The sequence below is a fragment of the Perca flavescens genome, chromosome 8, assembly GCF_004354835.1.
Source record: "Perca flavescens isolate YP-PL-M2 chromosome 8, PFLA_1.0, whole genome shotgun sequence".
NCBI classification, from domain to species: domain Eukaryota; kingdom Metazoa; phylum Chordata; class Actinopteri; order Perciformes; family Percidae; genus Perca; species Perca flavescens.
In genome coordinates this window covers 13291184-13316794 of record NC_041338.1, presented here as the reverse complement: position 1 = coordinate 13316794, position 25611 = coordinate 13291184, and the positions used below count along the sequence as shown (strand labels likewise).

The following is a 25611-nucleotide window of genomic DNA, read 5'->3' as shown; positions in this document are numbered from 1 at the left end:
CGTAGCAAAACTGCATATCTAAAGCTCACCTATTAACACGTTATATCTTGTTTGTCGAACCCGTACATTTAGTAAACCAAAGTGAAAAAAAAACATCACTTTGTGGTTTTGTGTTTCCCGTCTAACCGGCAGTTGGCAGCACCTTCATATTTATGAGAGTGGTATTGATTCTCTCATCCAACTCTCAACAAGAATCATTACCATAGTGTTAAACTATACCATTAATCCATGTGACTATTTGCCAAGGTAGTGTGACATAAAATATCCAAATGGATCAAATAGTTTTTTTTAATTTTCCACTCCATTGAGATAAAGTCTTAGCCTAGAAATCAAGACGCACCCTAGCGGCAGCAAAATTATTTTGCAGCCAGGGGGGTCTAGGCACTCTCCGTTGGCTTGCGAGCTGGAAAAACCAAACTCTGGTCAGGCCAATCACATCGTGTATAGAGTCGGTGGGCGGGCTTACGGCTGCTGCTGCTGGGAACAGCGGTCTTCTGGAAGACTTGGAGTTAAGCTTTTCTTTGAGAAAAGAACAAAGAACGGCACTGAAGTCATTCTTAAAAAAGGAAGATGTGTTTGGAGTTTTGCCGACCGGATACGGCAAAAGTTTAATCTATCAACTAGCTCCGCTACCTTCTTCGTTGCTCTGCCTGGTTGTAGCGCTATCCTATTACGTGCAGAGGGAATTTGAAAGACAACCGTTTATCCCGCCCCTCGGATTGAGCCCTGTCAATGGTGAGTACCCAGACCCTACATCTGGATGTGGGTCTGGCTTGTCAGGCTAATAAAGTCTCCTTCCGTATAAAAGTTGAAAAAATACTTATAAAAAGGATTTTATAAACCCCTCCACTTTATTATGTCGTAAAGATCAATTTAACAACCTGCAGCTAACCGAGACAGAGAGATTCACTTTGTATACAGCAAGTCACAATAGTGATGCTGGACATACTCATACACGTAAACAAATACAAATCTAATTTTGACTAGCTGCACAATAAATCTTTTTTTTATCGTCATCGCAATATCAACTGGTGCAATAAACATATCGCGAAAGGCAGCGACATATCGCGAAAGACAGCGACATATCGCGACAGACACTCAAAGATTTTTTGTGTTAGTTCACATGTGTCAAACTCAAGGCCCACGGGCCAAATCTGGCCCCTCGCAGATTTTGATCCGGCCTGCATATCAATTTAGGTTCACAAATAATTTCGCCCACCTAGTTTTTTGTCACTTTTGCCGATGCTTTTGGCACTCCACCCCCCCCCAAAAAGGAACTTTTTTGCTGACATTTTTAGGGCTTTATGTCGACCAAACTGTAAGGACAATATTTTATAAGCCATGCAATAATACAGTCAAAGATATTTGACTTTTTCAAATTGAAAGCATGTCAATAAACTCTAAATGTCTGGCCCTTGACGATTCTTATTTTCTAATGTGGCCCTTAGTGAAACTGCGTGTTAGTTGAAAGAAAATATCAGTAGAAAACCGCACTTTAAAAGTCTTTTTTTTTAGTGGTGCCTTTTATATTCAATTCAATGTTCAATTTGTTCAGTAAAAGAATGTTGGAAATGATTTCCTTTCATTTCGTTTTTAATTCAACAAGGAATTTGTTGTATTTTAGCAGAATAGTGAAAGCAGCAGAAAGGCAGAACTGAATACACTTTAACATCTGTTTGTTTATCGCAAGTAATATTGTTATTGCGATATTCAACAACATTATCCCATATTGCATATTTACCTCATATCGTGCAGCCCTAATTTTGACACTTGAATTTGTGAACAAGTTTCTAAACCTACATGATGCATAATAGCTTTCCCCAGTGTGAGGTTAGGGGGAGCAGCACACTTTATTGTCAGGTAGTGAGAGGTGTCAATACACGATGTGAGTCCCTACACGATGTAAGTCCCTACACGATGTAAGTCCCTACACGATGTGAGTCCCTACACAATGTGAGTTGCGCATGTGCAGAATGGCCGGCATCTTTGACAGCTATCTACGGCAACACCACTTGGACAAACCGTAGTTACAGACAGACACAATACGAAACGCGAAAATATATATATATATATATATATATATATATTTTAGTACAAATAGTACGGTTACAGAGCTCCGTCATATAAGCGTTGGTTGGTAGTTGTGTTCAGCTACCAATAGGTGACTGTGAGCCCAGTACAGGCACCGCCAGACAACAGTCCTTTCAGGGGCTGTGGCAGTTGAGTTTAGGCCAGTAAAAGTCAGCTTCATTCAAGTTAAGTTTAGAAAAAAAGATCATGGTTTGGATTAAAACACTCCCGAGGAACAAACACACATTTCCTGGGTGAAAGTATTTCGTTTTCGCACGTCAAGAGGTGTTGCCATAGATAGCTGTCAAAGATGGAGGCCGTTCTGCACATATGCGACTCACGTCGTGTAGGGGACTCACACTGTGTCTTGACAAGAGGAACAGCTGAGGCGTTCCAGGCCCCGGGGTTACTGACAGCCAGAGGGAGAGCACGAGTATTTCAGTGGCCGTGCTGCAGAGAAGCTCAGCGTCGTTTAACTGTATGTACATTTAACTGTATGTTATCAGGTATAATAAAACGCACAGTTGGAGTTAAGCTTTTCTTTGAGAAAAGAACAAAGAACGGCACTGAAGTCATTCTTAAAAAAGGAAGATGTGTTTGGAGTTTTGCCGACCGGATACGGCAAAAGTTTAATCTATCAACTAGCTCCGCTACCTTCTTCGTTGCTCTGCCTGGTTGTAGCGCTATCCTATTACGTGCAGAGGGAATTTGAAAGACAACCGTTTATCCCGCCCCTCGGATTGAGCCCTGTCAATGGTGAGTACCCAGACCCTACATCTGGATGTGGGTCTGGCTTGTCAGGCTAATAAAGTCTCCTTCCGTATAAAAGTTGAAAAAATACTTATAAAAAGGATTTTATAAACCCCTCCACTTTATTATGTCGTAAAGATCAATTTAACAACCTGCAGCTAACCGAGACAGAGAGATTCACTTTGTATACAGCAAGTCACAATAGTGATGCTGGACATACTCATACACGTAAACAAATACAAATCTAATTTTGACTAGCTGCACAATAAATCTTTTTTTTATCGTCATCGCAATATCAACTGGTGCAATAAACATATCGCGAAAGGCAGCGACATATCGCGAAAGACAGCGACATATCGCGACAGACACTCAAAGATTTTTTGTGTTAGTTCACATGTGTCAAACTCAAGGCCCACGGGCCAAATCTGGCCCCTCGCAGATTTTGATCCGGCCTGCATATCAATTTAGGTTCACAAATAATTTCGGCCCACCTAGTTTTTGTCACTTTTGCCGATGCTTTTGGCACTCCACCCCCCCCCAAAAAGGAACTTTTTTGCTGACATTTTTAGGGCTTTATGTCGACCAAACTGTAAGGACAATATTTTATAAGCCATGCAATAATACAGTCAAAGATATTTGACTTTTTCAAATTGAAAGCATGTCAATAAACTCTAAATGTCTGGCCCTTGACGATTCTTATTTTCTAATGTGGCCCTTAGTGAAACTGCGTGTTAGTTGAAAGAAAATATCAGTAGAAAACCGCACTTTAAAAGTCTTTTTTTTTAGTGGTGCCTTTTATATTCAATTCAATGTTCAATTTGTTCAGTAAAAGAATGTTGGAAATGATTTCCTTTCATTTCGTTTTTAATTCAACAAGGAATTTGTTGTATTTTAGCAGAATAGTGAAAGCAGCAGAAAGGCAGAACTGAATACACTTTAACATCTGTTTGTTTATCGCAAGTAATATTGTTATTGCGATATTCAACAACATTATCCCATATTGCATATTTACCTCATATCGTGCAGCCCTAATTTTGACACTTGAATTTGTGAACAAGTTTCTAAACCTACATGATGCATAATAGCTTTCCCCAGTGTGAGGTTAGGGGGAGCAGCACACTTTATTGTCAGGTAGTGAGAGGTGTCAATACACGATGTGAGTCCCTACACGATGTAAGTCCCTACACGATGTAAGTCCCTACACGATGTGAGTCCCTACACGATGTAAGTCCCTACACAATGTAAGTCCCTACACGATGTGAGTCCCTACACGATGTAAGTCCCTACACAATGTAAGTCCCTACACGATGTGAGTCCCTACACGATGTAAGTCCCTACACGATGTAAGTCCCTACACGATGTGAGTCCCTACACAATGTGAGTTGCGCATGTGCAGAATGGCCGGCATCTTTGACAGCTATCTACGGCAACACCACTTGGACAAACCGTAGTTACAGACAGACACAATACGAAACGCGAAATATATATATATATATATATATATTTTAGTACAAATAGTACGGTTACAGAGCTCCGTCATATAAGCGTTGGTTGGTAGTTGTGTTCAGCTACCAATAGGTGACTGTGAGCCCAGTACAGGCACTGCCAGACAACAGTCCTTTCAGGGGCTGTGGCAGTTGAGTTTAGGCCAGTAAAAGTCAGCTTCATTCAAGTTAAGTTTAGAAAAAAAGATCATGGTTTGGATTAAAACACTCCCGAGGAACAAACACACATTTCCTGGGTGAAAGTATTTCGTTTTCGCACGTCAAGAGGTGTTGCCATAGATAGCTGTCAAAGATGGAGGCCGTTCTGCACATATGCGACTCACGTCGTGTAGGGGACTCACACTGTGTCTTGACAAGAGGAACAGCTGAGGCGTTCCAGGCCCCGGGGTTACTGACAGCCAGAGGGAGAGCACGAGTATTTCAGTGGCCGTGCTGCAGAGAAGCTCAGCGTCGTTTAACTGTATGTACATTTAACTGTATGTTATCAGGTATAATAAAACGCACAGTTGAATCAATATAAACACAGTCAGCTAGTCAATAATCACTTGATATACTGTATCCCATTTTGTGTTTTGCAAACATAAACTGCAATATTGGATCAATAGTGGTGTTCACTCTGCAGCAGTGTGCTGCTAAAATTCTACAGCAGATATTGATTCAATATTGCAGTTTATGTGTGAAGTGTTAGGTGAGATAGCTTAAAGCGTAACTCTCGCCAAAATGCAACCTAGGGTCTTTTTGTGAAGTATCACCAGGGACTCTACACCTTAACTCCAGCATTGACAACATTGTTTGTGTACCCAGAGTTTACCAAAAAGAAAGGTTTTGAACAACTCACCGTAGCTCTAGTTGTTTCCGGCCGCTAACACCTCAGCAGTCAAAACGAGTCGATATCCGAATGCGAATGAACGGACTCCATATGAGGCTCCTTTTTTTCAACTACAAGGTCAATATTGTATTTCAATAACGACAAAACAAGAAATAATCCGTGCATTTATATGGAACTAAGCTTAAGGAGCTTTCCGTCTTTACTCTCCTCCTGTTATGTTGCATTCAGAAATTGATTGTTTTTGACTGATAAAATGTCTTCGACCAGAAACAGAGCTACGGTGAGTTGTTCAAAACCTCTTTTTAGTAAACTCTGGGTACATAAACTATGTTCTCAACGCTTTTGTTAAGGTGTAGAGCCCCTGATGATACTTCGAGCAAAGTTTCATGTTGTGTCGAGCCTTCTTAGCGTTTTAAAAATAGCTATTTTGAGGCTAGCATAAAATTGCCCCTAGCACTCCCATTCAAAATGCCATTTGACCGAAAATTGAAAATAGGGCAAATCCTAAAAGTGCCGTTTCTGTCCTAAATATGCTTTTAAATGAAAGCTTGACTCGGGTAAATCCACAAAAAGACCCTTGGTTGCATTTTGGCGAGAGTTACGCGTTAAGGTGTATTTTTATCAAAGATAGGAGAACCTGCACAAAGAAATGTAAGATACTGTGACAACATTTGTCAAGTGTGCTGTTTCTTTGTCTTGTTTTTCAAATAACAGATCCCAGCCTTTTGTAAACATCAACAGATAGTGGGGACAGCTTGAGTCCATTCCTTTGAGTCTCTTGATTCTCTTTAGTCTTTTCTTAAACAATTTTAATTCCACATTGACCCCTGATAAGTAAGATTTTTGAAAGAAGAAAAAGTGAAGGAGACTATTAGGTTTGCTGGTATTTCTGTGTCGATCGTTTGCAAAAAAATGTGCCCTTTTCCTTATTGTTTTTGTTTCATTTCATTCTATTTATTTACTTTTATTTTCCTGCTCTCCATGTGTTTTTATTTTTTAGCACTATCATGTAGCACTTACACGTAAATATAAAGTGCATTACAAATTAAATGTATTATTATTATTATTATTAAATTTGCATGATAGTCAATCATTCCTCTTTGGTAAAAGGGAAGCATTTCTTCTGGCACCGATCAATCTCCAGAAACTGACTGTACACTACCTGCCCAGCACCAAAAAGCAGAGTATTGGTAGAGTAAAAGCAGATATTTCCCTCAGGAGCTGCTGAAGAGCAGATCAGAGCTAAAATGAGAGTGACTACTAGACTTGTAGTCATCTGGTGGACAGAAACGTGACTCTAAATGAATGTTAATGTTGCTCCATGTCTACTGGATGTGCAAATAGGCTATTGTTTGCTAACACATTCCATGTCTACTTTATAAGGTGATAGCATGTCGATGTTATGTTTACAGCTTGTTGCACTCACTCCAAAACGGCAGATTATTCAATTAATGCAACTTCAAGATCAATCAAAATAAAGTTTTTAGCCGAAATATCTTAAACTAAGCGAGCATCAGAAAGAAAACACGGTTTGCTTTTTCTAAGGCTGTCAGCATTAACGCGTTAATCGCGATGCGATTAAGGGCCGAGCATAACACATTCATTTTTTTTTAATCGCATTAATCACATGCCACATTTATTAATTTATTTTCACTTCACTTGGCTTTGCGTCGTGCCTAACTATTTCGAAAGCCACATGCACATTGTGTAAAGCCGAATTAAAATATCACCGAAGCACGTCAAGCTTGAGCTACCACCTACGAGCTAAGCATAGTACAGTTAACGTGACTCAGGTTGATGCTAGCAGGCTCAGGCAAAGCAGTATTTTGGAGATTGCTACTTGCCAAATCCCAAAAAATTACTACCGCTCTTGCAAAATGGGTGGCAACAAGCTGCAGACCTGTCAGCATCATAGAAGACTTGAGTCTAGACTACGGTTGGCATGTCCTGACCTGCTTATACATTGCCATTGAGGGGGACAGTAGTTTCACAGACGCATACACAGCCTGTACAACATGGAGAAGCCAAACTGTAACTGCAGCAAAGCGATGTAAGGTGATCACTGGACGTCAGTGAGTAATCAAAATGATTTAGGAGTTACTGCACGCTATATTGACTCTAGATTCAAATGTGTGACTGGATTCACACATTTTTCTTTTGTTTACAGTAAATAAATAAATAATAAACAAATACAAATCTTAAAATCAAGTTCATAAAGTCACTTTCTTTGCATTCATTTGATTCCCAATCAATATAGACTGGTAAGAATTGCTTTCCATTGTTATTATGTACTTAAAAACAGTTCTGAAATGCAAAATAACAGAATTTTAATCATGTGATAAAACATGTTTAATCGTGATTAACTATAAAAATTCAGCGATTAATTGAGATTAAAAAAAATTAATCATTTGACAGCCCTAGTTTTTTCACTACTAACAAATGTCTTCTAATAATCATTTTAAAGGGCAGGGCGGCAGGTGAGCAGGTGTCACAGTGAAATCACTTTCTGTTGGGACTCTGACACTTGAGCTTCAGGTATTTTGGGCCGTTACACTCTGCCTTATTGCCACCAAACAATCTGTTGACAAGAAAGCAGCCTGACTGGTTTGTAGTGATCATTTGATGTCATGTTACAGTCAGGCAACCAGAACAATTCAAAACACAGTTGTTAGTTAGTTTTCTTTTTTTTTTTATGTACAGGCTTGTACTGAAAGACATTGTGAAAGTGTTGACATTTCTTTCTTTTTTAGAGACAGATGATATTAATATTTTCTGTCAAAAGACAAAATGGACAAAAATTGCATTGTTCAGATTCTACCATAGAAAAAAAAAAAAAAGGGTAAAACACATCATGAAACTGAAAGCATAAATATGACCTTTTCACAATTTACCAAATGGTGATTTATGGACAGATTTCATAGGACAGTTGATGTCATTTGGACATACAATGCCTTAGCACTATTTACAAAAAAGCTGTTAAGCCTAATTTTCAACATTATGAGTTAACCTCTCAGTACAACCACGATCCATGTCCATTTTTATGTCCTTGGTCGTGTTTTGTCCAGAGCGAGAGGCTGCTTCCCTCTGCTTCGGCGAGGTCTTTGCCCTCCTCTTCATCACAATCACTACCACAATCCCTCCAACCAGCAGCAGCCCCACCAGTCCAGCCCCCACAGCATACACGGTGACATTAGAGGCTGCTGGCGGACCAGCTGTGGGGCTAGTTTCATAGGTAACGGTCACTAGTTGCCTGATTTTCTTTTCTTTCAAGCTCAAATTGATCTCCTGTTTAAAGATGCACCTGTTTGTGTCATCCCCGTATTCAGGGAACGCATCATCCCTAGTATCGTTGTTATCATAATCCCCTTTGTAATCGTACTCCTCCAGGAACCTAGGGCTTTCTAAAACAACACACCAGTACACCTGTTGATCTTTCACCTCAAGGTGGGAGATGGTCAGCGAGCAGCCATTTTCAGACAGAGTCAGCCTGCCCCTCAGATTCCCTGGGATGGGAAGCGTCTTGTCGTGTGAGTCGTGGATAAGTTCATGTTCACCAAATGGATCTCCGCGGTGCCACAGCACCCTTTGGGAGTCATCTTTGCCGACACCACAATCTAGCATGACGCTCCCTCCTTCAAAGCCAACTTTTTCATGGGATTCCTTTTTGGGGCAAAGAAAGAGAAAGTACTGCATTTCAAGCGAAGAGGAGATGCATGAATAGGGCCCACTATATTCATCCGAGAAGGCTAAAATTACTAATGAGAAGTCTTCTGATTTGTCACCAAATGAAATGTACATCCCCATGCTGCTGCTAGTGATTCCCCCCAGTGGTGTCTCCCATTGCTGGTTGTTACCCTCAGAGGGGCATTTTAATATCACTCGCTCCCCTTGGGAGGCAAAAAATTCCCTGCTTTCACTGTTGTCCGGTAGGTGCATGTTTTGGAAACTGAGACAAGTCTTACCTTTGCTCACAAGGCAGTAAAAGTTCAGGTTATTCTTTAACATGCTGTTGGCGAGCAAGAGCAAAGCCCCGTTGCGTCTGACCTCCACGGCACCCTGCAGCTCCTTCCCCAGAAGCTCCAGCGACACGCTGCTGTCCAGGAAGAGTGTGGGCTTATAAGACGGATACATTTCATAGTACCAGCGCAGAGAGGTTCCCTCCGAACCAATGGAAGTGCTGTTACACAGAAGCTCAGCCCTTTCATCTTCTTCCTTCACAATGATCTCTTCAGGATCCACCTCCTTATCGCACACAGAGAGCTGCTCTGTGTGGTTGCTGACTAGCATGTGGTTCTGCCAGCATTCCCTCCTATAAATCCCAGAGTCCTTGTGTGTGAGGTTGCTGATCAGGAGCCCGAGCAGATGCTGATTTTTGCTGATGCGGATGCGACCCTGGAGGTCCGCAGGAGGTGTAACGGGCTTGCTGTCGCCTGAGGAATTACCAAGCAGCTGGTCTCCCTCCGGAGCACATCTATAAACAACAATATAATCCGCTCCGAAACAATACCCCATCTCGATGTCGGTGCCCGCTGCTCTGAACGTGAGCTCTGCCTCCTCACTATAGACCTGCTGGAGGAGGAAGAGAAGCAGAAACTCCAGAAACCTGATAGAGGTCATGTTGTCTGTCTGTCCCGGGCCATGTGCACCACTCTGGGATGTGTGCTCACAGTAAACCTGTTTTAATGTTTCCACTTAGGTTTGTCACTTTAGGTCCGCCTCCGCCTATTATCAGTTGCCTCATCTACATTCGTCCACAGGCCTTCACACTCTCACCCATAGACGTACAGTAGGAAAACACGCACATGCACACACACACACACACACACACACACACACACACACACACACACACACACACACATATCCACACTGGTATGCAGAACACACGCACGCACACACATGTGAAGCGTGACAAAATAGTGTAGAAAGGCATTAAAGTCATTTATGGAATTGACAAGTGACAAGTCTGAGACAACCAATGAGGCTAAAAAAAAATAAATAAAAAAGCCAAGAGACAGAACATGAAAATAAAAAGGTATGTTCCTGGTTGTACATTGTGTTTAAGAACAGGTTTTCAATCATTTGTGGGTGTGGTCAGTCACCATGCAAGGCTGCTTCACTGTAGTTAAGAGGAAATGTTTGTGTGGCTGTTTTTATAATAAACCATATGGGATAACCACCAGCGGTGGCATGTAACTAAGCACATTTACTCAAGTACTGTACTTAGGTACAAATTTAAGATACTTGTACTTTACTTGAGTCTCTCCTTTTCATGCCACTTTCTACTTCTACTCCACTACATTAAGAGAGAAAAATATTGCACACAATACAATATTTGCACACAATACATGTCTAGTTTATAAAATATGATGTTTTATTCAAAATTAAACTACCCAACAATATAACGGCCTACAAGTCCAGCTGAAATGAATAGCCGATTAAACACAGAACTGTTTGGATCGTTTCCAGTTTCTGAAATGTGAGGATTTTTCTGCATTACGTACTTTTACTTTTAATACTTTAACTCCATTTTCCCAATGAAACTTACATACTTTTACTTAAGTAACATTTTCAATGCAGGATTTTTACTTGTAACAGAGTGTTTTAACAGTGTGGTATTAGTACTTTTACTTAAGTAAAGGATCTGAATGCTTCTTCCACCACTGGATAACACCCATTAAAATGGAGTGATCATGTCTGAATCAGGTGCTTTTTGCGTGCAAACAAGCATTTGTAAATGCATGCAGCAGATCTTTTCTGTACCATCATGCTCTTATTCAGTGAGCACACTAATCTGAACTAAATCTAGAAGTATGGGTTACTCTACCCGGCAGTTATTGTGTAACTTCTTTGGCGCTGTAAAGAAACACAAAGGATTAATTAAATCGTGTGCTGTTTATCAGATGGAGACAGAGGAGAGAGAGACTGAGAGAGAAGAGTTGAGTCATATGATACGCAAAATGAAAGCTGTAAAATAAAATAAAATGCTCTCAGGTCAAACAACATTTAGGAATAGAAACATTTGTGGTAATCACTGCTTCTGCTAGCGGCCTCATATACTTTGCATCCTAATAAAATGTGTTTCACATCATTCATATCGTGAAGTTTTGAGAGTGTATCTGTTTTAGGACTTTTAATCGTTGTTAGTAAATTGTTAGTTAATAAGATATTTTGCTTGCAGATCTTCTGGCCAATAAGTTAATATGCCACTACAATTCAAATGTTGACTTTGATCAACTATAAAACAACCTGACACAGCTATTACTTGGCTTTTTTATTATCAGGTAGACAAATTATGCTGTTAGTTTTATGATGTCTAACCTGTTTAAAAAGTTCGAAGGTTGATTTGATGAATCCATCCTAGTGAAGTAAGTGGACAATAGAACGAAATATGTCATGAGGCATATTTTATTCCTTAACTCCACCAAGCAGCAACCAGTGTGTGAGCATCTGCAGTGGGTCTGACAGCCTGTACCACATTTTGCTTGTTTTGCCAAGTGGCAGTTTTGCAAAAGCTTCTCCTTCCTTCTTCCAGTTCATTGCCCTTTGTTTATTTTATGTGCCAACATTTAAAGCACCACTAGTAACTTTTACCGCTTCGGTCCCCCTACAGCTTGGAAGCGGAATTGTCCATTACATCACATTGTCCAGTTCATTCGAACTATAGATCCGAGGCGACCCCATCTGGCAAACTTGCGCAACGTAATGTAATGGACAATTCCGCTTCCAACCTGTAGGGGGACCGAAGCGGGAAAAGTTACATAGTGTTGCTTTAAAGGTCCCATGGCATGAAGTTTTATAACGTTGATATGAGTTCCCCCAGCCTGCCTATGGTCCCCCAGTGGCTAGAAATGGCTATAGGTGTAAACCGAGCCCTGGGTATCCCGCTCTGCCTTTATGACTATTATCGCCACTGTTCATCACATCCCCAACCGGCCCCGTCAGACACCGCCTACCAAGAGTCTGAGTCTGGGCCGAGGTTTCTTCCTAAAAGGGAGTTTTTCATCACCACTGTCGCACTAGCCACTGCTAATGCTTGCTCTTGAATTGTTGGGGCTATGTAAATTATAGAGTGTGGTCTAGACCTACTCTATCTGTAAAGTGTCTCGAGATAACTCTTGTTATGATTTGATACTATAAATAAAATTGAATTGAACTGAATTGAATTGAGAAAATGAAAGCTCAGATGGGCCGATCTGGAATCTTGCTCCTTATGAGGTCATAAGGAGCAAGGTTACCTCCCCTTTCTCTGCTTTGCCCGCCCAGAGAATTTGGCCCACCCATGAGAGAGAGAGAGACATCATGGCTTTCAAACAAGCAAAGTGGCAGTTGGTCAAGGCCACAACCCCACCCTCCACCTTGCACCCCCCTCTCTCCTCCTCAATAGCTACAGACACAGAAATGGCACATACTAAGGAAAGCTCATTGTGGGACTGGCTCTAATGGCTGTAATTCTGCACCAAGGCTGAATTTCGGGAAAGAGACTTCAGATACAGTATTAGGGGACCACTAAGGCCTATATAAAAGAGACTTCAGATACAGTATTAGGGGACCACTAAGGCCTATATAAAAGCATCCAAAGAGCACAATGTCATGGGAGCTTTAATCTGAAACCCTCCATTTTGTCTCCTGTTGATGCTATTGTTCGCTGACTGTGCTGTACTATAACCTGGTTACAGTTGCTTCATTTGAGTGCTAGTAAACACAACAAAGTCACAGTATGTGGCAATATGTCTCAGGTCTTAGCATGTTACACATCCTACACCAGCTACATATTTTATCAGCCAGAAATTGGATTACAGTCCCAAACAGATCAGGGGCCTTGGATTAGAGCATTCTGTATACTGCTGTATACTAGTATAAATGAATTTGTTACGTCTTTTGGCTCAGTCTGGTTCAATTTTGTTTTACCCAATGACAGCTTCTCTGTGATTTTGCTTGTAATGGCACCTTTTGATACAAAAAAAAAATAAAAAAATCCTGCTTACATTTTAAGATCCTGGAAAAATAACAGAAGCATTGTAGCATGCAAGGGTTGATACTGATTGCGTGACTTCGCTCAACCGCTTGATACGAGCGAGTGAAACTTTTAACAGGTTGACTGGAAATAGAAAAATAATGAATGACACGGTTTACTCTGCAGGCCCACATGTTGTTTTATGTCCCTGCTTCCACTATGAAAAAAAAAAAAAAAAAAAAAAAAAAAAAAACATGAAACACATGCAAAATCTATATCTCTCTTTTCTGTGTTTGTGTTTGGACACGACCTATCTAACTTATAGGCTAACTATCAGTGCACTCTGACAACTAGCGCACCCCTGTCAACATATTGGGTATTAAAAAAAGAGAGAAGCAACCTGTTTTCCTTTGAGGCACATCGTCTGTTTACCAGCAGTACATAAACTATAATGAACCCAGCTTCCCACTCAGCAGCAGCAGCAGCTAACGTGTGCAACTGAGGGAACAGCTTGCAGAGCTGGTGATCAAGCATCGTGATTAAGCACCAACTGCGAGAAAACGCTGCCTGTGTGCAGTCCAATTCAGCTCTGCGCTGATTACACTCATCAGGGCCCCGTATGCTGCAGGGTTTGGAGGCACACCAACTGCTGTTTGAGATACAGACTTTTGCCAAAATTATTTATTCACTGGACATATGGGCTGCAATAAAAGAGCAGAGCTTTGAAAAGAGGAATGAAATAGGGCAATCAAATTACACTTTTCTACATCCTGCATGAACATTTTATGTATTTTTTTTTTCTTCTAAAAACAAATCTAAGTTATTTCAGGGTCACGTTAGAAATGATCAGGTCTCAGTTGTGCAGGTCTTCGGTACCCGTGATCGCCTCTATGTGACGCTGTGGTGCACAAGACTACATAGAAGAACAGTAGAAGAAGAAATCATTTCATAACAAAACGTCACATCCTCTGACCGCTGCTAAAGGTAACTTACGTTCTAATTAAAATGTTAATATAGGCTACTAGCTTTAAACTCTCCACATATTTACACACCTCTGTCAAACCGTAACTGATAGGCTATTAATTATGATAAGTCACGAGATTTTAACATGATGTCCCGCGATGCTCTTGTCTCATCTAGCAAGTAACGTTAGCAATAGCAATCTTAAACCTAGCATGCTTCTTACAGTCCATGCTTCAAAAACAAAATACTTGAGTATTCAAGCAGACTTTTATTTTGAAATCGTTGACATATACTGCTGTTATTTAGCAATCCGCACAGCCTCTGGGAAATGTATTGACTCTGCTCAGCGGGACAATAACATTGACTGTGGCTGATGTTTATACATCGACGAGTTAGCTCATGCTTTTCCACTTCCCCCCCTATGAAACATCTGGCACCAGCTGTACAGAATAATTCCATATTTTTTTCCAGATTCTATAAAACCTAATAAAATTCCCAAAGGAACTGAAAGTATTGAACGGATCTTTTTTTTTTACACTAAAGAACGTTGTATGGAACATCAACGTTATTTTTTTTGGACAAATTGTATTTTTGATATAGAGACTTTTTGAAAATGGGTCAAATTTGACCCGAGGACAACAGGAGGGTTAAGAATCCTGTGTTATAAAGGCAGGCTGTGATGAGAGACATAATCCCAAATAGCAGAACAAGTAAACAACTGGGTACCCTCTGTGTCAAAGCAGGGGGATTCAATTACAAAGTGACTTTTAGAGATGTTATCACTTTGCATAAAAAACAAAAACAATAATACAGGTAAGAATCCAAAGGTTTTCTGGTGGAAAATGCACAATGAAGATCGGGGTTGGAAAGCACTCTTTCATTACATGTACAGATCATTTGCCATTATCCCATTAAATAGTAATTTAGTACAATTACAACCGTCTGCATGCACAGATTCTCCATCACATCTGCAGCCCATACTGCTGCACTGTCTGAGCCAAAGGGTTGTCCCTTTGGCTCAGACAGGCTCTTTCAAGTTAATTCCCATGGAAAGTTTCCACCATGAATATTTCTGGAAATTTGCAACCCTAATGAAGATACATTTTTGTCAGTCTGTCAATACTGGGAGTTTGTTTACATTTACTTTTTTTGTCTGTGTGACTCAGTGACAAGTCAACAGGAAGCTCCAGAAATATCCCCTGGCTGTGCATAATGTCAGGAGGATATTGTCGTGCTGCATTATATTTCTGTGAATAGTGGAACAAATATTAAACCATGCCTGACAGAGCAATCACCACAATTGTTTGATTAAAGTTAATAAATTAGTGCATCACTGCAACTGTCTGCTCAAGCTGTCCTTATCTAGCTCCCTCTGCTATTTCAGAAGGAGCTAGTATTTTTAGTAAGAAGTTAGATAGCTGCCTGCTTGGTTGCCCACTGAAGTTACTTCTTCTCTGGCTCCTTTAGGTGATCCGCTTCAGAACTTTGCATCAATGTTGCGCTTGATCGCAACATCCCTGTGCCTCCGGTGCCAACGTGCCCCAGCTCTACCTTTACGCCTAAGACCATGTGCAACACTGAGCTCAGCAGAGAACCTGCAGACCGTGGAGGCTCTGTACGATCTCTCTGTGGACCTCCAGAAGGTCCGGAAACTTAAGGGCTGGGTCCTGCATCAGAGCCCAGCCTACACGAAGGAGGTAGCTGACATGCTAAAGGACATGGGAGCCTCGGGCCCCGTCGTTGCCCGGATCCTAGCAGTTCACCCTGAGGCGGTCCTCTGTCCCCCGGAGGAGATGCGGGCTCAGAGGAAGCTGTGGATGTCCGTGTGCCCAAAACCGAAAGAGCTGGTGGGTATCATCGAGAAATTCCCAGCCTCCTTCTTCACCTCGTCCAGCCACCACGACAACCAGCGGAACAACATCGCTTACTTCCAGAGCTTAAACCTCAACAAGCGAATCATCACTAAGCTGATGGCCAGCGCTCCCCACAGCTTCAGCCGGCAAGTAGAGCAGAACGAGGTCATGGTGCGTACCCTCCAGCAGGCCTACCAGGAGCTTGGGGGCGAGGAGGCCAACATGAAAACCTGGCTTCAGAAGCTGCTAAGTCAGAACCCGTTTGTTCTCCTTAAGCCTCCCGAGGTGCTGAGGCAGAACCTGTTGTTCCTGAGAGACAAGGGCTTCAGCACGGCCGAGCTCCTCCGCCTCCTCTCCAAACTCAGGGGCTATGTCACTGAGCTGAACCCGGACAGCATGCGTCGCACCCTGGCGTACTCCCAGGACACCATGGGCTGCTCGGAGACAGAGCTGCGGGACATGATCCTAAACTGCCCGGCTCTGCTTTACCACCCTGACCATATTCTGGCTGAGCGCTTTGAGAGCCTCCTCAGCACCGGGATCAGCATGTCTCAAATCAAAGAGACTCCGAGCGTTTTGGAGCTGACCACGCAGATAGTGAATCATCGCATTCAGCGGCTGAGTGTGCACGGTTATGACGTGAGGACAGGTAGTCTGGAGGTCCTAAGTGGCACTAAGAAGGACTTTGAGATGAGCTATGGAAAACTACAGCTACGTAGAGAGAGACCACTTTTTAACCCTGTCGCCCCTTTAATAGGAGATGACTGACCGAGACTAATGCAGTTGAATTAAAGCTGTGTAAAAGTGTACTGTTCTTGTGATTATTTATATCTATATTGTATCAGATTAAAGTGTCTTAAGGCTAAAGGCGCACTCATTTCAAGCATTTCATTTATAATCAGTACACATAAAAAGCAGCACACTTTTACTGCACGTGTAAATTCATGATGTAAGACATGAGGATGGTTATGTGAACAATTTCCGAGACTGATATCAGAAAGTGAGACAAATGCAACGGCATCTAAATATGTCAAGCTTTTTAGCAAAGATGTAGTCCCTTGCCAAATACATAATTTATCACTGCTTATTCAGAAGTTACCTCATTACAATGACTTCACATAAAACGCTGCATGACATAAATGGGTAATGACAGACGTGCTGACTTGTCTATCAAATGAATTACCGAGTAGAAGTGAGGACAAACAAGGCTTTTTAAAGCTTTTTATTAACAGCATGTGCAAGTGTCTCATTTTCACACAATGTTCTTGGCAGCACAACTGTTGCCCTCAGGGGGGATATCTAACTGTGTCTCAGATTTGTATTGTTACTTTACAGATGGAGACACACTTTTTGTTATACGCCGTTTCACTACTGCAACGTCATTATCATTTCAAATGAATTCAAATGCACTCACACAATGGGATAAAAAAAGAAAGGAAAATGAAGTTCCTTTTGATTTGGGAGTGGTTTATTTGAACGCACTCTGCTTTCAGTTCATTTATGCAAAATAGATTTTCCATTATGCATGGTTATATTAATAAGGTTTTCCTTGTCTGTGTGTCATTTGGAGGTAAAAAACTGCTTTTGGGTTAATGCCCACATTTATTTTAGTGTAGGCCACAAAATCAATATACAATCTGCCTGAGCATTCTCTAACCAAGAGAGGGCATTGTAAAATACCACCCCTCTGTCTCATTTTGAATGTGTCTTAATGTTTCAAAGCCAGCAAAAGCCCTTGAAACATGCGTAAGAGTGCCTTTAATGGGAGTGAGCGCCACAGCTAATGAAGCCATGACTTTATGCCTCAAGGTTCCTTTGCCGTCGTAATGTGGACGATGGGGGTCACAACAAAGAGAGAGAGGACTCGTGTGTCCGGAGGGAGGAGGAGGAGAAGGGGGGCGTGGGGGGTATATATACGTTAACAACTTCCACTGCCCATCTGCCCGACTGCATCACTCAACAGGGCTCCGTAGTCATGGCGATAGCCACTGGGAAGATGATGCAAAAGTGAGTGCATCTGGTAATGAATTTGAGCTCGGCAGATGGATGCTTGACTCAAGTTCTTTTTTTGAACCATTCACAACATGGAACCCCCGAAGGGGCTACACAAGTACCGCAAATACACTGCAGCTGATGCACCGAAAAGGTTTCTAATTTTACACAGACATCAGTGTTGTTTTCTTAAATTCATCATTTTAGCAAGGTTGTGTCTTTCAGTTGTGCTAAGCAGTAAATACGAGGAGTTAATTGTATTAATTGATGTATCAAGGCAAGGCAGAGGAGACAATTCCTCAGGTGTATAAGTGCAAGTCACCTCTATTTCTAACCCACTGTCCTCTTGTCCTCTGTTGCCGTATCGTCCCGCGCTGTGTTTTTGAATTACACAGACGAGCCAGAGAGGTTAATAAGAGGGAGTATAAATTGTCCTTTTTCATTTCAAACATGACACTGGTTGATATTAGCCCCGCTTAACAAATTGCTTTTATGGGTCATATCTCACCAGAAACAGATGACACCTGCAATAAAAGCTATGATTTCCAACTAAAGCCAGAGCTTGCGTGACCACTGCTGCAGTAAATATTCCTCATTCAAAGTCAATGTGAGTTACATTTTTATTTAGAAGTATATTCTTTAAAAGCAGCTAATGTAGGAGAATATATACAGTGTGTGTATATATATATATATATATATATATATATATATTTTTTTTTTTTTTTTTTTTTTGCTACTGAAATATTCCATAATACTTAAAGAAAAATGCTGTATTCACAACAAAGGAATATCTAAAGTTCCAATATACGTTTACACACCCAAAATGAAATTCAACCTGTGCAATACCCACCTTCTTGAATATAATGTGCAATATTCATTGTGTGTGCAATATCACTGTTTAGTAAATAGGCCTTGAATGTATATATTTCTTTATTGCTTCTTATATTTTTTTGTTATAGTTTATTATATTCTATATGTCTTTCTTTATATTGACTGTTTTCCTTCATGACCTCTTAGATTACCTCTTGTTATTAACTTATTTTTTTATTGTCATTATTTTTCTTTTTGCCCCTTACATTTTCTACTTAGTGTTTTTCTTTAATGGAGCCTCCCAGCATAAGCTTTTTACATATTTGTGCAGTATAACTGGTGTAACAAAACAATATATCTATCACCTAATATTGTACTTGCTCTGGTGTTTCTTCATTTATATTAACATATGCATAACAAACTGGGATTTCATCTCAACTTCCCCCCACCCACGCCAGAAAGATGTTTTTTGTTATGGTCTCTCAAAAAGGGACTCCTACCTGCACCCCAATGAGATAACACCAATAATACCGTCCATGCTGAGGGAGGAAAATAAATGTCACATTGATGGAAGTTCAAAGCACAAAAGGTAAATAACTTCCTATATTGAACATTGCATCTGCGCTTCACAACTTTGAAACAGCTAGGCTCATCTGTCACTACTGGTAATTTTGCTGGTGGTGAGCTGCAGTCTTTTGGGATCATATCGCTGTTACTCCATCTTTTGAATCACTCACTCATTCATGCCTTATTTTATAATCCCATTGACCATTTGAAGCAGTGGTTGTCAATGCTTGTCCTTTGACAGACAGACTCAGAATACTGTTCCTTTTTAGATTTACTACTAACCAATACAATTAATGATGGCTGAATTCCATTTAGCCCTGGTATCGTTCATGTTGGCTCACTGTCAAATTCCTTAAACACACTGCAGCCACACAGCCACAGCTCAGGTTAACGTTGGGTGAATGCTGTGAACCACATGAGGTCACCGAACTCCATATTATAATAAGGATGGCTGCGCTGCGTGCTGCATGTTATGTAGTGGCACGGATGGAAAAACCCACTTAAATGGAATGGAGATGGTGCATTAATCTGAAGGCATGACTTTTAATGACTGTTGGCAATCAAACAGTGGCCGGTAATGTTGCTGAAATGCAATAATGACGTGTTCACATTTTCACTGATGAAGGTGAATGTTGTCTGTCTAGTTCTCAGAAGACTTTAAGCAGATTGAGATCTGGTCTGACGGGAAAGAGGGTGGTGATGGGAAACTCCCAGAAGACTCAAGAAACTTGAACCATTTGAACCACAAAAAGTGAAGTTGAAGAAAGACAAAGGTGTTTTCGCTTGAACCGTTAACATAAAGTCTTCTGGGAGTTTCCACTCAGATCTAACCATAGACAGTCTATTGCTATGTCGAGACGACTCTATAAGGTGTCATAGGCTTTATATGTTATTGTTTATTTTTATTGTTCTGATCTTTAGTCGGATTATCTGTAGAACACATTTAAAAACAGCATGTTGATCAAAGTGCTTTGACAAAGGGGTTTAAAGTACATTTATTGAGTATTAAAAATCCCTGACCTCCTTGTACGTCTGCTTCTTGTTACATATCTCTTTCCATTTACTGTTTACTGCTACTGTTGTATATAACTTTGATTTATTCTGTAGTAAAGTTTCTGTGACCATTATTATAACATCACTATTACCAGACCATCAATACCCAATAGATATTGAGCTTTCTGAGACCGTCAATGCCCTGTGTGTGTGTGTGTGTGTGTGTGTGTGTGTGTCCAAGCTGGGATATGTTGTTAATCAGTTACCAGCAGCATAAAGCTTTATGTTGATATGCCTCCATCTAGTGGCAGAAAGTATGACATAAAACCAGATGAATAAGGATCGTTTTATTAAAAATGAAAAATAAATTCAAAAATTGTCAGTTGTTCTCTATTAAACAATTACGATTGATTTATTTTCATGAAAAACCTAGATTCACAAATTACAATTCATACATTCAAAATACATGTATTTTCAGTTGTAATCACAACAAATTACAAGCTGTAACATTTCCCCGTATCTTTCTGAATGACAAGACAGTCATAGTAGGACAATTCATTTGTTGCTTTCTAAACTGGCATCTGTCATGTTTGCTTAGAAAGGACCAGATCTGCTGTGCTACCCAGACCACAGGCTGTCGTCAACGTAAGCAGCTGACAGACTCACCGACAAGCATATTTGCTGTGCAGCTGCAATGTTACTGAGGAGGAGGGCGAGATGGGAACGCTGACAAGGTGAGCAGAGGGTGGCAGTTTTTATATCGGAACAGATCGTAATGTCCTACCAAGCAGCAGCGATGGAAGATACGCACAAAGACTTTTGTAAACAAACTGGACGGCTGTTAAAGTTTTTCATCGATTACAAAGAGTATAAAAGTCTTATTTACACTTAACTATATTACAAAGAGTGTTAAGAAGACTGTGGATTTCCGTGAATCTATAGAAATATAATGACGCACTGTGGGTTTGGCATGTCTCTACAGTCTATCCAGGAGTTAACTCGGCAATACATCTTGAAAGGTTGTAAGGAATGAGTAATTTTGAGTGTTTTCAGGCAATCTATTGATTTTCTCTCTTAACTGTCTACACCGCATCACCAATCTCTTTCTTGAACACTTGGAACTTGTACTTAATGCCGTTCTCCTCTTGAATTCCACTCGGTACATCAGGAAAACTAGTTTGGAAACAAAAGGAAAATGGTTTTGTGAGTTCATTAAAAGGACAAAAACCTGTCAAATACAATATTATATAGAATAATATAAACAATATCCATAAAATAAATGAGCTTTTATTGTGGAAAAAAACATACTGACATAGAGCAGGTAAAAATGCTCTTTTTCCAATACCATCCGTAACGTATTGCCTCTAATGACAAAAAAAAGATAATACCAAAAACAAGGTAAGAATCTGCCTTCCAGTGAACATAATATACTATTCAAATTCAGTGCAACTGAAATAAGTGGTGATGTCAGCAAATCCTTTTGATCTGAACTATTTATAACAACGCAATCTGATAGATAGTGCTGATGTCTACTTTGTAACTAAAGTCACAAAATCACTTACTCATTGGTCAAGATTTTAAAAACAACTTTGCATGTAAAAATCCCTCGCTTTAACTGCTTATACCGTTGACCTTTAAACACCGACCTTTCAGACTTGGGGCCACAGCCTCCAGGTCAGGACGACGTGCACGCTAAATGGTCTGAGGATGAGAACAACACATACCCTTCTTGTTCTTTGAAGAGTCCTCTGTCAAACTCAGGGAAGAAAACGTCACAGTCGAAGTCTGCCATGACGTCTGTCAGGTAAACCAAGTCACACCACGGGTGCTTCAGCGCGTCCTGGTCGTTAACAAGAAGCAACACAGATTCTGGTCACATTAACATTAGTCTCGCTTTGCCAGACCCTCCCCCTTTGTATCAACTAATTTGGCAATGGCTTGAATGTAACAGACGTTCATTAATATAAAAAAGTTAAGCACTAAAGCTTTAACAACCTGGCTTTCTGTGTTTATGTACTGTAATTCTGCACATTATGAGTTATAAATTAGCTTTTATTGTGAAAGAAAAACCACTGCCATAGGAAGAAAGGAATCTAAGCTGCACGAGACAACTTGAATATTTGTGGCTCCAGATGGCACTGCCAATTTTCACAGTTTCCTGTTTCCTTCTTACCAACCCTGCTGGTGCGAGCTCTTTTTAAAGGTGAAATCCACACTGGACTAAAGCCTCACTGTTAGCATGCTGTTCCTAGTTTGTGCCGACCACGCGGTCTCATAAAGGCACGTCATTGAAAAAAGTGTTTAATTATTCTGACTGAGCAGACTGATTTAAGGTTGAGTGGAGCTTAAAATGCTGGGAATGCTGGGAATGCTGGGAGGCCACCAACTCCATGTACTAATTCAAATCCTAAAGGTGTAGGGCCCTAACTGGTCAATCCAGTCTTGCACTCGGCCATATATTCAATGACATTCTCAGACTGGTTTACCTTGTAGACCTGCGTCCCACCAACAATCCAGATGGTCTCAATCAGGTCAGCGAGGGGGGGCTGTGCAGCCAGACGGACCGCACTCTCAAAATCTCGACACAGGAAGTGGCCGTGATCTGGAACCGTGCTGTGAGAGGAGAAATGTCCATTAGTTTGAGAAGGATGAATGGCTGTGTAAACCTAGTACTTGTTTCTGGATAGATAACCCCAAACATCTCCCTCCCCTTGTTGATGCAGGTGTTTGTGTGTGAGAGAGCACTCACTCCAGTGTCGTGCTCAGCACCACATGCAGAATATTGGCCATTGGGAACATAGTTTTTGGGAGGGAGTACCAGCACAGTTTGCCCCAGACCATCATGTTCATCTTTCCTGAAATAAATAATAAAATATTTGACAATTAACTCCACATCTCAACTTTTGCAGCTCTCACGTCTTGTGGCACATAGCGCAGGACTGGGTTTCAAAACCTGCAAAGTTTCGAGTACCAAATGAATTGCGCCCATACCAAAGGAGGGAAACTGTCAAGTAGGGGAGGATATGGATACAAACTTCTATCATGGCATGTTTAATTTCATTTCATGAAAAACTCTTTTTAAGGATAAAATAACCAAATTGGAATGTCCCATCATGGCTCCTTAATATTTAGCAAAGTAAAGATATATCATTTTGGTATAAGTACTAAAATGCAGGGGCTCCAGCCCTGTATGAGGTGGTTATAATAATAATATAATGCGATATTGATGTTAAGGAATACCTGGTCTCGACACCCTTTTGACAGTGTTCAGAAAGTACTGGAATTCAGATCTGTAAGAGTCCCAAATAAAAAAAACAAATTTAAAAAATCAGTCAGTAAACAGTCAGCTGTTACTAACTTATTAACCCTGTATGTACTGCTGCTAATAGTTTAACCAAGTGAAAAGGATGTATAGTTACATAACACTTCTAAACACATCTCTTCTTTTTATTTTACTATATTGTACAAGCTCCCCATGAGGCTCCACAAGTACTGTCTACTAATAGCAGTAATAGTCTTTGCTCTACTGTAGCACTACTCCCCCCCCCACTACTACTGCTGCTGCTTTCTGGTACAATCTATGGATACAACTTTTATCCCTGGTAACTTCAGCATATACTGCCAGTACCTGTTACATTTGCAACTAGTGTTCCTTTTACTGCGGCCTTTTTTTGATTCATCAACTTCAAGGAAATTAAATTACAATTTTGTATGACTTTTGTTTGTCATTTGTCAGTTAGAAATACCAAACATGGTGTTGAGCTATAACTGCAATTGCTACTCTGTCTTTATTTCCTTTCCTGAGCAATGCATGGGTGGGTTTGTGGGGTTAAAAAAGTTAAAATGACATGGTCTTTTGTTTCACCCTTGTTTTATCACTTCTTTTATGAAAATGTCAATAAAGAAATTGTTAAAAAAAAAAAAGAAATACCAAACATGTCAGCTTCTCCTCTGGTCACAGCTGATTTCCTCTGTTTCATTGTATCATGTAAGCTAATTTTGATCTTACAAAGTAAACATGTTGTCACTCTTCTGGTATTCTTTATGAAGCAGTTGATTAGCCTAATTAAAAAAATAAATCACATAGGACTGTTAGAATAATAATAATTAGCAGCTGCTTTCAAAGGCTAGGATTATAAAACCTTTCCTCAAATCTTTAGGTTTGCAGCTGATGGGATACAGGCTACAGTAATAGATTATAAAAAGTGATGAAGACTGGAAAGCGAAAAAAAAGACTGACTCACTAGCTGTCCTTCTACTCACATGTGGATACCATATGGTAGCATATAGAAGACAGTTGTAAGGCTGTATTGACACAGGCCTGTATTGACTGACATGTTTACATGTCCTAACAGACATCATCACAAAAGATTTCACTCTTACGGTAAATTCCAGGGCAGTTTCCCGTCTTTGCCGATCCCCATGTCATTGCAGACCGCTGCTATGAGGCGAACAGGCTTCTTCTGCACTTTGTCCCGACCGTCCGGACTCATTTCCATCAAACTATTGCGTCAAAGTCAAACAGGCGCAGGACCAAGACCTGCTACACTTCGCGTCTGGCTGTGTGCGGGAACAATGTATTGCGGCTTGAACTCAACTATCACCGCCCACCGATCGGCAGCTGCTATTGGACACGTCGAGTTTCAGTCAGCGCATCCTTAATGTGAAAATGCAAAGGCTGCAGGAGGGAGAAACCAATGTAATAAAACCGGATAAGCCATTGATAAAGTCTAAATTATTAAAGGTCCATATTATGCTAATTTTCAGGTTCAAACTAGCATTTTGGGTTTCTACTAGAACATGCTCATTTTAATGTTCATGTATTATTTTTCTTATATTTTCTGCCTGAGTATACCTGTTTTCACCCTCTGTCTGAAACGCTTTGTTTTATCGCCTGCTTCTTAAGGCACCCTCCCCAAAAAGCCCAGTCTGCTGCTCTGATTGGTTCAGCGTTTTCCGGGTCTGCCACATCTGCAATCTTGCCACTCTGTCATTGCAGCCGGGGAATGACTGTAATGGCACCGTAGCAGCACTTATAGTTATTAGCTATAGTTGGGAAAGCGTTTTGATACATTCACAGTATTTATGTAGCACTTCAACCGGCTTTATAATAATAAAAAAGACATAGAAATCTCACTTTTTACAGCATTTAAAGGCTGGGTGGTATGTTATGTACATTGTTGATTTAAAAAAAAAAATGAATACAAATATAAGGTTGGTAATTAACAGATCAGCCCTAAAACAGACTATTGGTACAACTATTGGTATAAATATCTGCACCTTTTAAGAAAACAGGATAAAAGGTCAAAACCTATGTAAAAT

General features: G+C 40.6%; 3 protein-coding genes across 4 annotated transcripts; 1 reads left to right on the top strand and 2 right to left on the bottom strand.

Moving 5' to 3' along the window:
• Positions 1–8136: 8136 nt before the first annotated feature.
• On the bottom strand, positions 8137–9358 carry LOC114559682 (uncharacterized). Its single transcript, XM_028584486.1, has 2 exons — positions 9117–9358; positions 8137–8814 (listed from the first exon to the last, which is right to left on the bottom strand). The coding sequence occupies exon 2, from the start codon at positions 8773–8775 to the stop codon at positions 8137–8139; it is 639 nt and encodes a 212-aa protein (XP_028440287.1). The 5' UTR covers positions 8776–8814; positions 9117–9358.
• A 4628-nt stretch (positions 9359–13986) lies between these two features.
• On the top strand, positions 13987–16734 carry mterf2 (mitochondrial transcription termination factor 2). The gene is made up of 2 exons (XM_028586097.1): positions 13987–14095; positions 15542–16734. The coding sequence occupies exon 2, from the start codon at positions 15568–15570 to the stop codon at positions 16693–16695; it is 1128 nt and encodes a 375-aa protein (XP_028441898.1). The 5' UTR covers positions 13987–14095; positions 15542–15567; the 3' UTR covers positions 16696–16734.
• A 3949-nt stretch (positions 16735–20683) lies between these two features.
• On the bottom strand, positions 20684–25197 carry zgc:153031. Of its 2 annotated transcripts, XM_028586271.1 has the most exons (7): positions 25145–25197; positions 24673–24967; positions 23530–23579; positions 23039–23144; positions 22776–22902; positions 22014–22129; positions 20684–21462 (listed from the first exon to the last, which is right to left on the bottom strand). In XM_028586271.1, the coding sequence occupies exons 2-7, from the start codon at positions 24786–24788 to the stop codon at positions 21372–21374; spliced, it is 606 nt and encodes a 201-aa protein (XP_028442072.1). In that variant the 5' UTR covers positions 24789–24967; positions 25145–25197; the 3' UTR covers positions 20684–21371. The 2 variants fall into 2 exon arrangements, with proteins under 2 accessions (XP_028442072.1, XP_028442073.1); XM_028586272.1 differs by lacking the exon at positions 23530–23579.
• Between the last annotated feature and the right edge of the window lie 414 nt (positions 25198–25611).

Coding starts and splice junctions, on each gene's coding strand:
- LOC114559682 (XM_028584486.1), bottom strand. CDS start 8,775: ATGCTAGATTGTGGTGTCGGCAAAGATGACTCCCAAAGGGTGCTGTGG.
- mterf2 (XM_028586097.1), top strand. CDS start 15,568: ATGTTGCGCTTGATCGCAACATCCCTGTGCCTCCGGTGCCAACGTGCC.
- zgc:153031 (XM_028586271.1), bottom strand. CDS start 24,788: ATGGAAATGAGTCCGGACGGTCGGGACAAAGTGCAGAAGAAGCCTGTT. Junction 23,580..24,672: donor AAACTGCCCTGGAATTTACC/GTAAGAGTGAAA, acceptor GGACTCTTACAG/ATCTGAATTCCAGTACTTTC. Junction 21,463..22,013: donor CTCTTCAAAGAACAAGAAGG/GTATGTGTTGTT, acceptor TTTCCAAACTAG/TTTTCCTGATGTACCGAGTG.